Here is a 14,254-nt window from a genome sequence, read left to right as displayed (position 1 = left end):
CATGGCATTTCTATTAAATCACCAGTAGATGGCAGCATAGAGTGAAAAGTCTGAATGACAGAGAACACATTTTAATGAATACTGCTAATAAAAGGGGGAAACAAAAAAAACTGACCTTTGTTTCTGGTGGGAACTGAATAGCAATTGCTACCCGGTCTATCAGTCTGAAGGTCATGTGTTTGTGTCATTGCAGGTAAGAGGGAGCATATTTAAGGCTATAAACAGGGCGAAATTGATTTAATTTACATCCCTGTGATCAGTAAAGGCTGCTGTCGCTGTGTGTGTGATTAATCAACATATCAACACATGCGCAATTGTTTATTATTTTCCATGAGGATGTTATTTCTGTATATGAGAATATTATTATTATAGCTATAGATGTGTATTATGATGTCTGAACGGAACAGCAGTTGCTACCCGGTCTATCAGTCTGAAGGTCATGCGTTTGTGTCATTGCAGAAACTTTTCAATAAACACACTCCTGGTTTCACCCGGCCCACTCCCTTTGCACATTGAAATTACTGACCATACTTTCAGCATATGTGCAACAAAATTGGCACCCAACGTGGGGCTGGGTGAAGAAAACGCAAAAAGGTCACGAAAGTGGAAATCAGCGGTTACGGTATCTGTGGCAAAGCTGAGAAAAGATTAAGGTATTAACCGTTGCTGCACATGAATCATACACAGATGGATATAGAAAAGTTGCAAGACGAAATCAGTGAGCACCTGATTCACCTGACAGTCGGTGATCTCATTGAGACTTGCCAGTTTATCAAGACCTCCGAAGCAAGTATAGTCAAAGGAAAAACCCGGTGCCTTTACATGCGGATAGTCAATGAGGTGATAGATGAACTGGTCGAGACTGAAAGCGAAGAGGCGGTGACACAATTTCTCCAAGCAACTAAGAGATTCATTGGTGAGCTAGAGAAGAAGAGGGACAATGCTGAAGCACCAAACATCAGTGAGAAAGACCCCCAACCGGAACACCAATTAGCCGATTTGAAACAACACTACCACACTATGCAGGAGAAGTTCCAGGAAACCTCCAGAATGATCGAGGAACAGATAAAAGAGCTAAGTACTAAAAGCAGGGACTTGAGTGACAGTCACCCAAAACAAGAACCTATTCCAGTTACTCAGAGACTTCACCATGATAACTTGCCAGAGGTGACAATCAGGAAGGACTTTAAGATTGCTGGTGAGATAGGTGAAAAGGAACAGAAAGACAAGCTGTCCTATACAAACCTAATGCACCAGATTGACATGGGACTACAAAAAGGGTATTCCGAGTCCTAGATTGTGGAAGCTGTGGTAAAAGCCATTAGTCCTGGCCTAAGTCTCAGAGGTATGCTGGAAATGAAGAATGGACTGACCCTAGTGCAACTTAGGAGAATCCTAAAAAGCCATTACAAGGAGGAAAATGCTTCCGAACTGTACCAACAACTGATAAACATCTCACAGAATAGCAAGGAAACTCCTCAGAATTTCCTGTTCAGAGCTATTGAGTTGAAGGATCGCCTGTTGTTTGTATCACAAGGAGAAAGCTCAGATGAACACTTCGGGACTGAGCTGATACAAAAGAAATTCCTCCGACACTATATCTTAGTCCCCACCACAAGCAAGTAGCCCAACCATCCAACAGTTGTCAAAGAGCCACTCTGAACTGGAAAAGCTTATGCGTCAGATACAAAAAGAGATGAAATCACTCCTCCAAGGTTCGAGAACGTGACGAGACTGTGAATTCAGAGGGCCTCAGGTAACAGTAGGCATGAGCAATGGATGTTGTCAATCTTGTAAAAGAACTGGTCAGAGAACTGCCTGTGACCATTGTTTCAACTGTGGTCAAACTGGACATTTAAACAGGAGAGCGTTGCTGTCAAGGGACCAACAGTAACCTGTGCTAGAACCAATCCTGTGTCCCAAAGTGCAACTCTGGTCGGTAGCAAATCAACAAGCTCTTAAACCACCATCAGTGCCACGGCTGGAAGGGTGAACCCAGATCCTTTTCGAAGCATTCCCAACTGCCATAACCAAAGATTCTACCAGGTGGCTGAGGAAGTGCCAACTCACGTGGACGGGGTTACCATGAGACAAAAGAGCAAGTTACTGAGTCTCATTGGAAAAAGGTGCCTTGTAAACTGTGAAATAGAGATACTCCTGTCCAGGTTCTATGGCATACTGGCGCTCAGGTTAGCATCATCAATGAGAGCTGGAGACAGCGGGCTCTGCCACATAGAGTACTAGGATCTTTTGAAGAATTGGTTGGGCCAGGGGTCCTCCTAGGTAAAGCAGCTAATGAGACTGAGATTCCCTTCTCCAGGTCGATTATGATAGTTTTCCAGCTAACAGCAGGAAGTAACACCACCTGACAGTTAATAGTGGTATCGGAGGATGAGAAAGTAGCTGAAAGCCCATCATCGGTTATAATGTAATTGAAGAACTCTTCAAGGAGACGAGTCAGTCACTGGTAAGCGATGCAAATTGGGAACACTGGGATCCACAAGTGCCTATTGAACACCTATCGGAGGAGAATCAACAGGTAGTCAAGACGATGTTAAGGAAGGAATGCAATGCTTTCCACAAAGATGACTCTGATGTAGGATGTATTCCTTCATTACAATTGCAACTTCGCCTCATAGACAACACACCTGTTAGGAGAACTTACATGTCTTTAACTAAACCACTGCACCAAGAAGTGAAAGAGTACCTGCAGGACCTGCTGAACCGCGGATGGATTGCAGAGTCAAAATCTTCATACTCATCACCATTGTGTGTGTAAGAAAGAAGGGCGATAGTTTAAGACTGTTGCGACTACAGAGAATTGAACCAGAAGTCCATCCCTGACCGCCATCCAATTCCTAGGATCCAAGACATGCTTGACAGCTTAGGAGGAAGTTTATGGTTTTCAGTGCGGAAAGCCTACCATCAAGGATTTTTGGAAGTGTCCAGTTGACCATTGACTGTCTTCATTATACCCTGGGGTCTGTACGAGTGGCTCCGAATACCCTTTGGCCTTAGCTCTGCACCAGCTGAATTTCAACACAGCATGGAATCCTGTTTAATGGGACTGAAGGATGGGATCTGTCTGCCGTACCTAGATGACAACCTGGTTTACAGCAGATCATTCCAAGAACATGTGGAGCATGTCTGGTTGGTACTGCAACAGTATCAGCAACATGGAGTCAAGTTAACAGCTAGGGAGTGTGAACCAAAGTCAGATTCTTAGGCAAGATCTTGTCCAAAGATGGCCATTCCATGGATCCAGCAGACACTGCGCCTGTGCTGGCCTTGAAGAACAACCAGCCAAAGATTGTTGAAGAACTCAGGGAACTACTAGGATTCATTTCCTACTATAGCCCTTATGTCCAAAACTTTTCCAGAATTGCAAAACCCCTCTATGAATTGCTGTCAGTGGATACAACATCTGCCACAACATCAGCACCGACTAGCCAGGCCAGGAAGAAGAAGAATCCATCACCAAAGCTAAGAGGTCAACTACCATCCCATCAGTCTATAGTCTGGACTGACCACCACCAGGTAGTGCTGAATCAGCTTATTTAGAGATGGGTTACCCTGACTACAGCAAATCCTTTGTTCTACACGTTGATGCCTTGCAAAAAAGACTAGGAGCTGTGTTGTACCAAGAGCAGGAGGAAAAGTTAAAGGTAATTGCTTACAGGTCTAGAACTCTCACACCTGCCGAGAAGAACTATCACATGCATTCAGGGAAACTAGAGTTCCTAGCGATGAAGTGGGCCATATGTGATAAGTTCCGAGACTACCTATACTACAGTCCATTCTTTGTAGTATATCCTGAGAATAACCCCCATAACTTATGTCCTCACTACAGCTAAACTAAACGCAACAGGCCATCGATGGGTTGAAGAATTAGCTGACTTTACTTTTATTCCACTATCAAGTATCGTCCAGGAAAGAGAAATTCAGATGTGCTTTCGCGTATGCCATTAAGTCCTGAACAATACATGCAACAGTGTTCGCAAGAAGTGGACCCCAAAATTATCGGGTGCATAAACCAAGCACTTCAAGTACGTCAGAAAGAAGAAATGCCCTGGCTGTGTCCAATAACCATCGCTCATATAATGTCAACAATAGATGGTACCCAAAAGAAGGTAACTTGAATACCCAAAGGGACCATAAGGACAGCCCAAAAAGAAGACTCTGTGATTGGCCCAGTGTGGTAGTACAAGAGCCAAAACAGGTTTTCATCTAAACAGGAACGAAACAATGAAACAATGGACCAAACTATACCTTGATGAAAATGGAATCTTGAGACAGAAAACATCATCAGGTTCTCAACTAGTGTTGCCCAAATTGTATCATCAATTGGTGTTGAAAGAATTACACGAAGAAATTGGACACTTAGGAGTCAAAAGGACTGTAAACCTGATCAGAGAAAGGTTCTTTTGGTCACATATGCAGAGGGACGCTGAGCAGTACATCAACCACCAAAAGACAAACACCCACATAAGCCTACTAGAGCTCCATTTAACAATATTGACCCCACTTATCCTTTTGAGCTGGTCTCCTTCGACTTTACCTGAGACATGTAAAGGAGGTTATGAAAACATATTAGTGGTAATCGACCATTTCAACAGGTTTGCCCAGGCCTACGCAACTAAAAACAAGTCAGCAAAGACTGTTGCTGACAAGATATTCAGTGACTTTGTCTTGAAGTTTGGATTTCCTATTTCCTACCAGAATTCACCATGACATGGGTAAAGAATTTGAAAAACAATTGTTCTTGGCATTAGGGAAACACTACCACATCCAGAACTCTCACACAACTCCATATCATCCAGAAGGCAATGGACAATGTGAAAGATTTAATCGTACCCTGTTGTCTGTGCTTCGGACCCTGTCACCAGATTCGAAGAAAGACTGGAAAAGTTCACTTGCACAGGTAGTACATGCATACAATTGCACCAAAAGTGAAGCTACAGGATATTCTCCATTCTTTCTACTGTTCGGAAGGTCTCCAAGATTACCCACAGATAGCATGTTTGACACTCCAGTAATGGAAAAATACAAGACTCACTCTGAGTATGTGAAAACATGGACAGAGAGGATGACTTAGGCCTATCAGGTTGCTTCAAAGGTAGCTACTAAAGCAGCACAATGAGGAAAAGAACACTATGACAAGAAGACTCATGGAGTTGAACTTTCACCTGGCAGCAGAGTTCTCGTAAGAAATCTTACTGAAAGAGGAGGACCAGGAAAACTGAGATCGTTCTGGGAAGATGCCGTACCTGCTGTCCTTGGAAAAAAGTGAGGAGATAGTCCAGTGTACGAGGTCAAGCCAGAAATTGGAAAAGGCCGAACAAGGATTCTACACCGCAATTTGTTATTGCCATGCAATTACCTACCCATCGACCGCGGTCAGAAGAAATCTGACAGACCCAGTGCCAGAATAAAAGGCAAAGTTCCAAAGACTACTCAACCGTCTACACAGATATCTGAGGGTGTATCAGAAGATGAATCTGACAATGAACAAGAGCAATGGAGATCTTTCATTCCTGTAACTCAGAAAGACCACATAAGGGAAGACACAGAGTTGAACTCCAGAGGGAGTTACAGAGGAAAGTACAAAAGAAGCTACAGTGGAAGCTACAGAGGAAGTTATAGAGGAAACTACAGAGGAAGATACAGTGGAAACTACAGAGGACGAGCCTGTGGGTCAACCTGAACAAACTTCATGTTAACCAGGGGATAAAGAAAATCCTTCACCAGGAGAGCCAACAGAGACAGTTGACAGTGACGAAGGTGAGCACGAGGACGCTTCAGATGCCCTTCTTCTATGCAGGATCCAGCCCATCAGGAACAGAAAACAACCAAAGGTTCTAACTTATGACACTTTGGGTCAACCCAGTAATGTTGCCAGAAATGCAGCTGTACAGTTAATAGACTTAATTCATACACCACCTGTTTGCCTTAGCTGGTATTTAAGCCCACAATGTTTTGCAGAGGACTCTGGTAAGCCTCGGTTCACACAGGGACGACTTGTCAGGCGACCTAGGTCGCCTGACAAGTAGCGTCCCGTTCAGTACAATGGAACCGTTCTAATCGGAGCGACGCAAGTCGCTCCGACTTAGAAAAAGGTTCCTGTACGACTTTGGGGGCGACTTGGGGCGACTTGCATAGACTTCTATACAGAAGTCGTTTTGCAAGTCGCTCCGGCAGTCGTGTGCAGGTCGCCTCAGTGAGGCGACCTGCAAGTCGTGCTGCCTCTGGTGTGAACCGAGGCTAAAAGTAGTCAAGTCTATTATGCTATGGTTTAATAATGGTTACTATGTTAGAGTTGTTTACTTCTGTCGAAAATGTTAGGTGTTACTTTCTGTAGTTAACAAAAGGAAATGTTTTGCACTCTCACTGCCGATAGTCCAGGTCAAGCAAAAATAGCTTCAAGTGATGGGACTAGCTAGTTAAGGTAAAGTTGGCCGACAGCAAAAAGGTAGAGAGTATTAGGTGGTTATGCTGTACTGTATTGGTAACCAGGTACATGAGCGCTCTGGACCTAGTGGGAAGCTGTGTGGTCATGTGTTTGTGTCATTGCAGAAACTTTTCAATAAAAAACACTTCTGGTTTCACCCGGCCCATGCCCTTCGTACATTGGAATTATTAACCATACTTTCAGCATATGTGGAACACCTGCACCCGGAGCCAAGGGACAGGTCGGTTTCGGGTGAAGACATCACAGGCACCCTGGACAGGTAAGTGTCCTTATTTTAAAAGTCAGCAGCTGCAGTATTTGTAGCTGCTGACTTTTATTTACCGTATTTATCGGCGTATAACACACACTTAAAATCGGGGAAAATCGCGGGTGCGGGTTATACGTGATCCCGCCGATCCCCCGCTGAGCGGAGCGAGCGCTGGCCGCCGATATACATAGATAGCCGAGTGTACTCGGCTAGGTTCGGCTAGCTCCGCTCACAGTCACACCCAGTCCCGCCCTGTGATGGACACAGGGACTGGGCGTGACTGTGAGCGGAGCTAGCCGAACCTAGCCGAGGCTATCTATGTATATGGGCGGCGCTCGGCTCCGCTCACAGTCACGCCCATCCCGGGCGGGACTACGAGAGGAGCCGAAAGCGGCCGAGAGCCGCCGAGATACACAGGACCGGCTCTGTGTACTCGGCAGCGCCATTTTCAAACTGCAGCGGCACTGACAAGTCACTGCAGTTTAACTGCAGCCTGGGCAAGGCTGCAAATGGACACTGACAAAGCTGCAGATAGGCACTGACAAGGCTGCAAGTCTGCAAATGGACACTGATAAGGCTGAAAATGACTGCAAGGCTGCAAATGACACCAAGGCTGCATGGCTGCAAATGACACCACGGCTGCAAATGACACCAAGGCTGAAAATGACACCAAGGCTGCAAGGCTGCAAATGACACCAAGGCTGCAAATGACACCAAGGCTGCAAATGACACTGACAAGGCTGCAAATGACACTGGACAAGCATGCAGATGGACGCTGTGCAAGGCTGCAGATGGACACTGATAAGGCTGCATTGATGGGCATTTAAATGTAAGTTTTTTTCCTTAAAACATTTTTTTCCTTAAAATTCCCTCCTAAACTTGGGGTGCCTGTTATACGCCGACGCGTGTTATAGGCCGATAAACACGGTATTTTTTTCTCGCAGAACTTTGCTTTAAGGAAGTCTGTGTATTTTTCTGTTTCTCTATCCACAGGGTCAGACATGTCCTGGAAGTTTTCTAATGCGTTGCAATGACGCATAAAGCATTGATTTTTACAGTTTTTTCTCTGTAAAAGGTTTGGTACTTTGAACACATCCCTTGACAATCCATTGATGCTCCCTGAAATTGAGTGTGGATAAGAATCTATTAAGCCCTTGAACCACAGAAACCTTAGTTTGCATTTCATCAGACTGTATTTCAGGATCATTCAGAAGATAAGGGCACACAATGGTATGAATAAAAGTTAGGAATTAAATTATTTAACAGGTGTAAGCTGTGTCACGACCTAAACCAGATCAAAAGCAAAAATGTAATTTGTAGTTTACCTTAAACAAGATCTTTCTAAATGTAACCACCTAAACACACTTAGAAATGAACGGCGTTCTGACCTTTCATGACAGCATTTCAGACTATTATTGTGCAGTACCTGATCCTTTGCCAAAACTCCTGAAGGCAAAGCATTTTACCGCTGCTGATGAAAACTCATCCACCCTCCCAACCCGTTTCATATAAGCGGCTTCTTTTCTGTATGTAACAGCACACTTCTCTGTGATGTGCTGACGAGGACCGGCTTTAAAATTGATCCAGTGGAGAGACGTCAAATATTGTCCAATTCTCCCATCACATGGAATAAAGGTCAGGCAAATGTCACAGGTGTCAAGTGGAGAACACGGGGAATTCTATATATTGCTGCTCAGTGGGCAGATGCTCAGGGGAATACAAGGCATCATTATTCTGGTAACTCTAAGGACAGATAATTACCTGGCATTGCTCGGGGAACCGGTGGTAAGATTGGCCAGGGTGAAGGCTGCAGCTTCTCGTAGCTCTGCACTGTCCTTGTTCAATAAATTAATTATCTGAAGAATTCCTAAATGAAGAATACAGCTTATTAGCTCAGCATGTAGGGAAGCTGCATACAACTCATTGCACATTACTCAGCTTGATAACATACCATGTGTACCGAAGACATCCTTACTAGCCGCACTTGCACACATAATGGAGATAGCTTGCAATGAAGCAATCTTAACCCCATCGTTATCAGTAGTCAGCAGGTACAACAGCGTTTTCTCTGCTTCTTGTTCATGGAAGAATTTTCTGTTCTCGGCTGTAAGCAATCAAAACAATTGGATAAATACATTTTTTTAATTCATAGGCATCAATCTGTAATGCCGCGTACACACGGTCGGACTTTTCGTCTACAAAAGTCCAACGGACGCTGACGGACTAAAGCTGGCTGGTAATCCGATCGTGTGTGGGCTTCTCCGGACTTTCAACAGACTTTTTCAGCCTCAAATCCGACAGACTTTAGATTTGAAACATGCTTCAAATCTTTCCGACGGACTCGAGTCCGGTCGAAAAATCCGCTCGTCTGTATGCTAGTCCGACGGACAAAAACCCACGCTAGGGCAGCTATTGGCTACTGGCTATCAACTTCCTTATTTTAGTCCGGTGTACGTCATCACGTAAGAATTCGACGGACTTTTGTGTGATCGTGTGTAGGCAAGTCTGTTCGCTAGAAAGTCCGCCGCAAGTCCGTCGAAAGTCCGTCGAAAGTCTGTCGGACAGGCTGTCGGACTTTTGTAGCTGAAAAGTCCGACCGTGTGTACGCCCCATAACTCTTCTTCCCTGGGTTTACCACAAACATTTATATAGGATCGGAATCTAGTTTGTGAGCCTGTGTCACCAGCTACATACTACAGCAAGTCCTGGGGAAGCAGTGCCTTGTTTGAGGACAGACAGGTATCACTCCTCTTTTCTTTCTCAGGAAGATGACTGCCTGTTTTTCTTAGTACATGTCAACCTACTCTATTGCTGACCGTCTCACGTATGAGTACGGCAGCAGAGTGGCTCTCCTGTGTCGGATCACGTACCTAGTACGTCACCCAGCACTTCTGGGTAGGGGGCTTGCGCCTCCAGCACACCGGCTGTGTTATAGTTAGTCACAGCACAAGCTGACCAGCTAGTACCGGCCAATGGATGACCACCCGCACCCACTGATCATCGAGGAGGAAGACAGGGCAGAGCTCTGTCCTGTCAGCAGGGATGTACCGGTTTTTGTTTCTCTGCAAAGCGGGGATCAAAACCTGTCTAATCCCTTAGTGAAAGCAATTTACAGTAAACATACCAAGCCCTCTTACACATTTAACCCTTTGATCACCCTAGATGTTAACCCCTTCCCAGTCAGTGTCATTAGTACAGTGACAGTTCATATTTTTAGCACTGATCACTGTATTAGTGTCATTGGTTCCCTGCCTTACTATCACAGTCCCTCTATAAGTCGTTGATTGCCAGCATTACTAGTGCAAACTAATAAAAATAAATAATAATTCTAGTATATATACCATTGTTTTTAGATGCTATAACGTTCACGTCGACCAATCAATATACGCTTACTGGGATTTTTTTACCATAAATATGTAGCAGGATACATATTGGCCTAAATTTATGAAGACAAAAAAAACATTCCTCTCTGTGTGATCTATGCAAATTGCATGAATTTTAGCAAATTTTGTTGTAGTTTCCAACCTTTTGTTATTCTGAAGAAATAGCTGTTTGTTTGTGTCCATGTGCTAAATGAATCTGTATGGGTGTGATTTTATAATTATCAGTCAGCTGCTGCACCTGCAGGGCTTTAATGAGCTTTAGATGTGCTTTTTTGTTTTTTGAAAGTATCTCACCAAAATTGACCTGTTTGTTACAAGGGATGCTCAAAATCTGACTTGTATCTTATGGCAAACTTCTGAGAAAATCAGAAAGCCAACCATACAAGCAGGAAATTACATATCTGGGGGTGGGGGGTTGTGCACCATCTATGCACAGAATGCCTCCAGGCTGCCATATTGCATTCAATTTTACAGAAAATGACAGGGCTGTAGACTAAAAAGATAACATTCAGTTACATAATAACTTGTATCGCAGTTGTATACAGGCAAAACATTTTTTTAAATGTCTGTAGGATAAAACATATCAGGAGACCCTTTGAGAACCTAATATGTACAGCATCAACGAGAGAAGGGTAAGAGTAGACATGACTGTAACTTTTAAACACATTACTTATACCCCTTTCACACTGGAGCGGTGCGCTGACAGGACGCTAAAAAAAGTCCTGCTAGCAGCATCTTTGGAGTGGTGAAGGAGCGGTGTATACACCGCTCCTTCACCGCTCCTGCCCATTGAAATCAATGGGGCAGCACGGCTATACCACCGGCATAGCACTTTGCGGTGGCTTTAACCGTTTTTCGAGCGCTAGCGCGGGGGGTAAAAGCGCCCCGTTAGCGGCTGAATAGCACTGCAAAATTGAAGGTAAAGCGCCGCTAAAAATAGCAGCGCTTTACCACCGACGCACCCAGTGCCCCAGTGTGAAAGGGGCCTTACAGACTAAGGCTGGCCATAGATGCCTTGGTTTATTTTATTTTTTTATGATCAGCCAATAGGTCAATCAAAAAAAAAAAACAGATTCCCCATCTACAAATTTTGAGGTGGATGGGGGAATCCTTCTCGGTATGCCACTGTATTCTGACAGTAGGACTCCTCCATTGTCAGAATACACTGATCAGTGGCTGCAGCCGATTAGCTGCAGCTGGCTGATCAAGAAAACACTTTCCAATAGTCCTGTTCGATAGAAGTCGGTAATTGGACCGACTTTTGTCAAGTGGGAACGGCCAAAAATGGATCAAAATTCGGCCAGTCCTTGCTTAACGGCCGAACTTTGATCCGTCTATGGCAGCTTGAGGTTCAGTAAAGCAGTATTTTCAATATGAAGAGGAAAGTTCAAAACAAATCTTAGAAAGTATTATTTCACTATAAAAAGTAGTTGATGCTTAGAACAAACTTTCGGAAGAGACATCTAGGAAAGAATGTGGGGGGGGGTCCACTTTAAGCATAACATGACTACAACAAGCCAGTACATGTGATTTTATCAGAAGCCGTATTATAATATTATTATACAAATAGGTAAGTTTAGAGATAAAGGGTTAGATGTCTAGATAGACGAACGAACGGTAGATAGATATAGATAGATTGATTTAAAATACAACATTCAAAAACGATTTAATGAAGCATAAGCAGTATTTCGATATCTCACAGATAGATAGATAGATAGATAGATAGATAGATAGATAGATAGATAGATAGATAGATAGATAGATAGATAGATAGATAGACACTATTAGAAATCAGCCCTCCCATTTCATGTTAAGCCCCAGGAAACAACCCCCAGTGTCAGAGTTTAGGTCCCCAAACAGGATTCTGTGAAACAAACAGGCCTCCATGTATGGAGCTGACACTTTGCCTCCAGATCAATAGTGTCATCCAATTAGCGTGATAATCGTGCTGAGGATGTTCTGGCACCATGCTGTACCCACCAGCCCCCCCTAAGCAGCTCTACGGGGGTGATGGCTCATTAACAGAGAGTGGGCATAATTAGCAGATGAATCAAGAGAAGCAAACAAGTGAAAACAAATTAGATTTGATCATATCCCACAAAGAAAAAAAAAAGATACATGCTAAGCAAATGTGCAAAATTACACAGAGATTCGGTGTATATTACATTTAAAGTGGACCTGCCGTTAGGTATGAGATCTAATGCTGCAAAAGAAGGACAGTTTTTATATGTTTATTAAGGTGTAGGTCTGGGTTCACACTGAATTCCGATGCGGCTCACAGCAGGGGTCCGGGGCGTCCCTGTTCCGTATTTCAGGGACAAATCAGGCCCGAATGTTTGCCTGAATTCGGACCTGAAACGGAGCAAAAGACGCACATGACCACATCCAATTTGCAATAATGTGAACTCAGCCTTAATGTATGTTTTATGTATTTTAATGCATGTTATGCTTGGGGACAAGGGAACAAATTGTGCATACATAGTGAGAACATAGTTTGAGCTATTATTTCAATATTCAATAATTAGTGATCTTAAAATGCTTGCACTTTGATAATTCAGTCATTCTATTATAGTGAATGTCAGGGTAAGATTAAAAACATAAATTAAAAAAAAGACTTTTTGACTTGCCTGTAAAATCTGTTTATTGGAGTAAAGTACAGGACAGGCTTAGTCATAGACAGGTTATATCCTGCTAAAAAATCCCCTGAAGGTAACAACATATAACCCAGTGAACCATGACTAAGCCTATCTCCTGTACTGTACGAATGAAAAAAAACATATTCCTGTAATTTGCTATAGTGAGTGGACAACATTCCTGCATTAACATCTAAAGCAGTGTGGTCAGCCCTGTTTTTTTCTTCTGGACTACAGAATTCTTCCCCCTCTCTTCATCTCCATAACACATGGGGAAAATGTTCTGTAGTCCATCAGGGCTGACAATACTGCTTGGATTTCAATGAATTAAAGGCAACATGGTCAGCCCACTACAGGGGCCTAGAAGCACATTGATTTTCTGGCAGATTCTTTGGTATTTTTCTGTATTTACCCCCTACAGACAAAACATGAGAAATGTGTATATATTTTTATATTGCCCACACATACCTTTTAAATGTAGAGATTTTTAGAATAGCCAATAGAAGGAGCATTACTAGATCAGTGCTACCTTTCTGCTTCCTGCTTCCTGCTTAATAGTTGGAAAAAGACACCAGCCACACAGGGAGTGCATTGTTTTCAATGACCCAGCAAACTCATAGGGGGTTATTTACAAAAGGCAAATCCACTTTGCACTACAAGTGCAAACTACAAGTGCAAACTGCAAGTGCAAAGTGCACTTGAAATTGCACTGAACGTGCACTTGGAAGTGCAGTCACTGTAAATCTGAGGGGAAGATCTGAAATGAGGGGAAGCTCTGCTGATTTTATCATCCAATCATGTGCAAGCTAAAATGCTGTTTTTTATTTTCCTTGCATGTCCCCCTCGGATCTACAGCAACTGCACTTCCAAGTGCACTTTCAGTGCAATTTCAAGTGCGCTTTGCACTAGTAGTGCAAAGTGGATTTGCCTTTCGTAAATAACCCCCATAGTCTTGAAGTGTAATGCCCCGTACACACGATAGGATTTTTCAACAACAAATGTTGGATGTGAGCTTGTTGTCGGACAGTCCGACCGTGTGTATGCTCCATAGAACATTTGTTGTCGGAATTTCCGCCAACAAATGTTTGAAAGCAGTTTCTCAAATTTTCCAACAACAAAACTTGCTATCGGAAATTCTGAATGTGTGTACACAATTCCGACGCACAAAAGTCAATGCATGCTCAGAATCAAGCAGAAGAGCAGCACTGGCTATTGAACTTCATTTTTCTCGGCTCGTCGTACGTGTTGTACGTCACCGTGTTATTGACTTTCAGAATTTCCGACAACATTTGTGTGACCGTGTGTATGCAAGACAAGTTTGAGGCTACATCCTTTGGAAAAAAATCCACGGTTTTGTTGTCAGAAAATCCTATTGTGTGTATGGGGCATTATGAGGAGCAGCTAGGCACAATCGTCATAAGAGTGCAAAGCAAGGAGTAGATCCAGTGATTATTTACAATAAAATGATTTTATATATATATATATATATATACACACACAAACACACATTGTAAGTCCACTT

At 43.3% G+C, this 14,254-nt stretch overlaps 1 protein-coding gene across 2 annotated transcripts in view; it reads right to left on the bottom strand.

Annotated features, from left to right (window-relative positions):
* ARMC3 (armadillo repeat containing 3) overlaps nucleotides 1-14,254 on the bottom strand; it is a 127,964-nt gene that overhangs the window by 58,632 nt on the left and 55,078 nt on the right. For both annotated transcript variants that reach the window (XM_073629765.1, XM_073629766.1), the window contains 2 exons: nucleotides 8,668-8,820; nucleotides 8,478-8,583 (listed from right to left, as the gene is read on the bottom strand). In XM_073629765.1, coding sequence (XP_073485866.1) covers nucleotides 8,478-8,583; nucleotides 8,668-8,820 — 259 coding nt within the window. The remainder of the gene's footprint in view (nucleotides 1-8,477; nucleotides 8,584-8,667; nucleotides 8,821-14,254) is intronic.

Source organism: Aquarana catesbeiana, linkage group LG05 (genome assembly GCF_042186555.1).
Source record: "Aquarana catesbeiana isolate 2022-GZ linkage group LG05, ASM4218655v1, whole genome shotgun sequence".
NCBI classification, from domain to species: Eukaryota; Metazoa; Chordata; class Amphibia; order Anura; family Ranidae; genus Aquarana; species Aquarana catesbeiana.
Note: the sequence above shows the minus strand (reverse complement) of the source record. Positions and strands in the feature narration are given on the sequence as shown.